Below are 5,105 nucleotides of genomic sequence, written 5' to 3'. Positions count from 1 at the left end.
AAAAAAAACAAAAAAACTGAGTGGGAGTGGGCAGCGCCTGTGGCTCAAAGGAGTAGGCACCAGCCCCATATACCGGAGGTGGCAGGTTCAAACCCGGCCCCAGCCAAAAACTCTGGCAAAAAAAAAAAAAAAAAAAACTGAGTGGGAGCATTGTTCACTTGGGATGTGCCTCGTCTATTAAGAATAGTAAAACATCCTGCAGGTAGGTAGTGGCTTAAGTGTTTGATGTCATTTCTCCTGAATTCTAAAAAAGCAATCTTCATGCCAAACATTTAGCCCAGTTTAAAAGAAAATGAGTCATTAACAACCAATAATGTAGGTTTTTTTTTTTTTTGGCTTTACCAAAGGTTCATTTAATAGGTGTTGTCAGTATAGTCCAGTGGTTCTCAGTCTTCCTAAAGCTGCGAACTTTTAATACAGTCCAAAGGGGTCATTACTCATAGGTTAAGAACCGCTGGTATAGTCTATGTAAAAATAGTTAAGAATTAAGGTCAAGTAAGTACGTCTTTGGACCTGTGTTCTGTTTCTAATCAATAGGAGGGAACGCTTTGTTGGTCAAAGTGAAGGAAAAAAGGCACGACCTACTACACGCCGAGAAGATCAGAGTTTTGAAAGGTATCCAAAAAATTTCAGTGACTCCAGAAGAAATGAGCCTCCACCACCAAGAAATGAACTTAGAGAATCTGACAGGCGAGATGTACGCGGAGAGCGAGATGAAAGGAGAGCAGTGATCATTCATGACAGGCCTGATATCGCTCACCCTCGACATCCTCGGGAAGCAGGACCTAACCCTTCTAGACCAACTGCCTGGAAGAGTGAAGGAAGCATGTCCACTGACAAACGGGAAACAAGGTATTAATGCTTTCCTAGTAGAGTATTATGCATTTGGGTAAAACAAAAAAGACTACTATGAAAGTTTTGATTATGTATGTTTTTGTGTTTTGTTTAGCAGAATTGAAAGGCCAGAACGATCTGGGAGAGAAGTCTCAGGACACAGTGTGAGAGGTGCTCCCCCTGGAAGTCGCAGTAATGCATCAGGCTACGGAAGCCGAGAGGGAGACAGAGGCGTCATCACAGACCGAGCAAGTGGAACACAGGTAAATGCTGAGTAAGGTTTCTTGTCAACTCTTTTTTTTTTTTTTTTTTTGAGACAGCCTCAAGCTGTCCCCCTGGGCAGAGTGCCGTGGCATTACAGCTCACAGCAACCTCCAACTCCTGGGCTCAAGCGAGTCTCTTGCCTCCGCCTCCCAAGTAGCTGGGACCACAGGCGCCCGCCACAACGCCTGGCCATTTTTTGGTTGCAGCCATCATTGTTGTTTGGCGGGTCCGGGCTGGGGATTCGAACCCGCCACCTTAGGTGTACGTGGCTGGCGCTTTAGCCGGTTGAGCTATAGGCGCCAAGCCTCTTGTCAACTCTTTAGAAGGAAACTTGGAGGACTTAAGAGCTACTGTGTAGATAACAGTATCATTTTGATGTGGCCTAAATTAGATTGGAATGACTGGGAGATTAACTTTTTTAAAAGATCTTAATTTTTTTTTTCATGAGATACTATGAGTAGTTGAACATTGGTAATTCAAAGAGGTAGGATGCTAGCCTGAAAATATTTTATTTTAATCAAACCTGAAATTTAAGAATTGTAATATTTTGTAAATGAGCTTTCTTAATGATAACTGGTTTTGTATCTTATGAAATTGAAGCTTTCTAACTGGATCAGAAATTTTGGCCCCTCCTCTGTCTCCATTTCACTAGCTCACAGCAACCTCAAACTCTTGGGCTTAAGGGGTTCTCTTGCCTCAGCCTCCCAGGTAGCTGGGACAGTAGGTAACCTCCACAACACCTGGCTATTTTTTCTTGTTGTTGTTGTTGTAATTGTCGTCGTTTAGCAGGTCTGGGCTGGGTTCCAACCCGCCAGCTCCAATATATGTGGTTGGTGGGCGCCCTAGCCACTGAGCTATAGGCGCCGAGCCTCCCCACCCCCCCTTTTAAAAAATATTTTTCTACTTCAAGAAGTAGCATAAAGTGTAGAATTGAAGTAAAACTTTTGTTTTTTGTCCTCTCCTAAAGGTAGGTGAGTGGAATGATTTATATTTTTTAAATGCTTTTTATCTTGTGACACTTTATTGCCTTAAATATTTTATAAGTTATTGTTGTTGCAGTTCACCAGGGCAGATTTGAACCCGCCACCCTCGGTATATGGGGCCGGTGCCCTACTCACTAAGCCACAGGTGCTGCCCAATATTTTATATATTAATGAGCTGGACAAAGGAAAGTAATCTAGTAGTAACTAAGATAAGCAAAAACCTTTTGCCTAATTTAAAATCATTATACGGGTGAAAAGCTGGTAATGTGGATTGACAGTAAGCACAAATAGAATATACTTTTTGTAAATTATGTGCCAAAGAGAAATTATGTGTGTCTCTGTACAGTGGTGCTTTGTTTTCCATTTGAATACACACTGCGTTTTTTGTTTGGTTTTTTTTTTTTGAGACAGAGCCTCAAGCTATCCCCCTGGCTAGAGTGCAGCGGCTTCACAGCTCACAGCAACCGCCAACTCTTGGGCTCAAGTGAGTCTCCTGCCTCCACCTCCCAAGTAGCTGGGACCACAGGTGCCCGCTACAACGCCTGGCCATTTTTTGGTTGCAGCCATCATTGTTGTTTGGCAGGCCCAGGCTGGATTCAAACCCACCACCTTAGTTGTATGTGGCTGGTGCCTTAGCCACTTGAGCCACAGGCGCTGAGCCCACACTGTGTTTCATAACAGTGTTTTTTGTTGTTGTTTGTTTTTTAATATGGAACGCCTCCTAGATTTGCGTGTCATCCTTGTGCAGGGGCCATGCTAATCTTCTATGTATCGTTCCAATTTTAGTACATGTGCTGCTGAAGCAAGCACCATAACTGTTTTTGACCAGAATATTTTTAAATCTCTTGGCATTCCAGCTAATACTGCATATTGCTATATACTCTTGATTTCATTCCAGAACATTTATAAAACAGATTTGGGCCTGATGGCTATACCATGTAAGTTTTATTTATTTATTGACAGACTCTCACTCTGTTGCCCTTGGTAGAGTGCTGTGACAACATAGCTCACAGTAACCTGAAACTCTTGGGCTCACGCAGTTCCCTTGCCTAAGCCTCCCGGTAGATGGGACTACAGGCACCTGCCACAACACCCGGGCTCTTTTCTAGAGACAAAGTCTTGGTCTGTCTCAGGCTGATCTTGAACCCTTGAACTCAGGCAATCCACCCATCTCAGCCTCCCAATGCTGGGATTATAGGCATGAGCTACCACGCCTGGCTGGCTGTATGAATTTTAATATTTGTAATAAGTAGAAATGTTTGATAAGTTCTGATTTATCTTTCAGTTTGTGGACAGAACAGAATTTTTGTGATTGCCTTTTAAGACTAAATATATAATTGAGATACTCTGCCTTTTTAAAAAAGTAAAACGTAAGGAAGTCTCATAGATTTGTCCCCTGCATTAGGATATTTGTTTGGAAAAGGTGTCCTTAGGAGGAGATCCTATAGCCTGTCTTGAAAATTCTTTTTCTCAGTGTTAATCTTAAGTCATTCTACCAGTATTTAACTCCCTCTGTGAGGTCCCTTCAGCTTTATTTTTACAGGCTAAGTATCACAACTCTGGACTCTTCTCCACTTGGATCCATAATTCCATGACTATTGTTTCTGTATGTTCACCACTCCACATATATGTTATATATGTGGATATATACATACATATATATATATTTTTTTTTTTTGAAGAGAGTCTCACTTTATTGCCCTTGGGTAAGGTGCTGTGGTATCACAGTTCACAGCAACCTCCAACTCCTGGGCTTAGGCGATTCTCTTCCCTCAGCCTCCCAAATAGCTGGCGCTACAGGCGCCCACCACAACACCTGGCTAATTTTGTTGCAGTTTAGCTGGGCGGTTTTGAACCCACCACCCTCAGTATAGGGGGTTGGTGCCCTACCCACTGAGCCACAGGTGCTGCCTACCACTCCATTTTTTATAGTCATGGATGTGACACCTGGTAAGAGCCATAGCATCAGTTAGTATGTATAAAAGAGGATGACAGCCCCTTTTTCTGTGTGTATTTGCATGTTGTCCCTGACAGGTTGATCATATGCTCTACACTGCTTTGTCATAAGGTTTTGAGCACTGGCTGTGCCTTCTTACTTACATATAGGTCTAAGTATTTGAAATACTTGAAGGTCAAAAGGTGCTTGGGTACTAGAGGTACCGAAATAGGAATTACAGTACTGAATCATTTCCCCCATACCCTACCCTGAAGCCTAAGTAACTTCTCACTACAAAATACATAGACAATTGGGCGGTGCCTGTGGCTCAAAAGAGTGGGGCACTGGCCCCATATGCCAGAGGTGGTGGGTTCAAACCCAGTCCCGGCCAAAAACTGCAAAAAAAAATAGACAGAAACTCTTCACATACTGTTGGATTATTCATCCTTTTATCTTCTCAGGCATCTTTATTAATTTGCTTCTGACATTAAAAGCACAGCAGTATAATTGTATTGGCATGATGACACTGGGGGTGGAATGACTGTTCGTTTAATGTGCTGTTCTGTAGCACTATCCTGAAGAACGACACGTGGTCGAACGCCATGGACGAGACACAAGTGGACCAAGGAAAGAGTGGCACGGTCCTCCTTCTCAAGGACCTAGTTATCATGAAGCAAGACGAATGGGTGATGGCCGAGCAGGAGCAGGCTTGATCACCCAACATTCAAGGTAAACAGCTAATCAGTTAATGGCTTTTTATTTTTAACCTTCAGGTTAATGTGAGGGTACAAACAAGTAGGTTACAATATTTGTATTTTTTAGGTAGTCCCTCTTATAGTTGTGTCCCACACCCAAGAGGTACGCCATATATCCTTACATCATGCTCATTAAATGGGAGCACACTGATTTCTTTTTGGTTTTTTTTGTTTGTTTGTTTGTTTTGTTTTGTCAATACACAACCAAACCTTTATCCTTTCTTTTAAAGGTCATTATAGTTGGCTCAGCGCCTATAGCTCAACCGGCTAAGGCGCCAGCCACGTACACCTAAGGTGGCGGGTTCGAATCCCCAGCCCGGACCCGCCAAACAA

General features: G+C 42.8%; 1 protein-coding gene and 1 non-coding gene across 10 annotated transcripts in view; one reads left to right on the top strand and one right to left on the bottom strand.

The window, feature by feature from the left end:
* SLTM (SAFB like transcription modulator) overlaps positions 1-5,105 on the top strand; it is a 53,095-nt gene that overhangs the window by 42,965 nt on the left and 5,025 nt on the right. For 7 of the 9 annotated variants that reach the window (XM_012801932.1, XM_023509956.1, XM_012801935.1 and 4 more), the window contains 3 exons: positions 538-852; positions 950-1,097; positions 4,586-4,746. In XM_012801932.1, the coding sequence (XP_012657386.1) occupies positions 538-852; positions 950-1,097; positions 4,586-4,746 (624 nt within the window). The remainder of the gene's footprint in view (positions 1-537; positions 853-949; positions 1,098-4,585; positions 4,747-5,105) is intronic. The other 2 variants (XM_003784384.2, XM_003784383.2) reach the window with 1 other exon arrangement.
* On the bottom strand, positions 2,785-2,891 carry LOC111723482. The gene has a single exon (XR_002772009.1). It is a non-coding gene; the product is annotated as a U6 spliceosomal RNA (small nuclear RNA).

Source organism: Otolemur garnettii, unplaced genomic scaffold (assembly GCF_000181295.1).
Source record: "Otolemur garnettii isolate 467f Iridium unplaced genomic scaffold, OtoGar3 scaffold00011, whole genome shotgun sequence".
NCBI classification, from domain to species: domain Eukaryota; kingdom Metazoa; phylum Chordata; class Mammalia; order Primates; family Galagidae; genus Otolemur; species Otolemur garnettii.
This window is presented reverse-complemented; position numbering and strand designations above follow the sequence as displayed.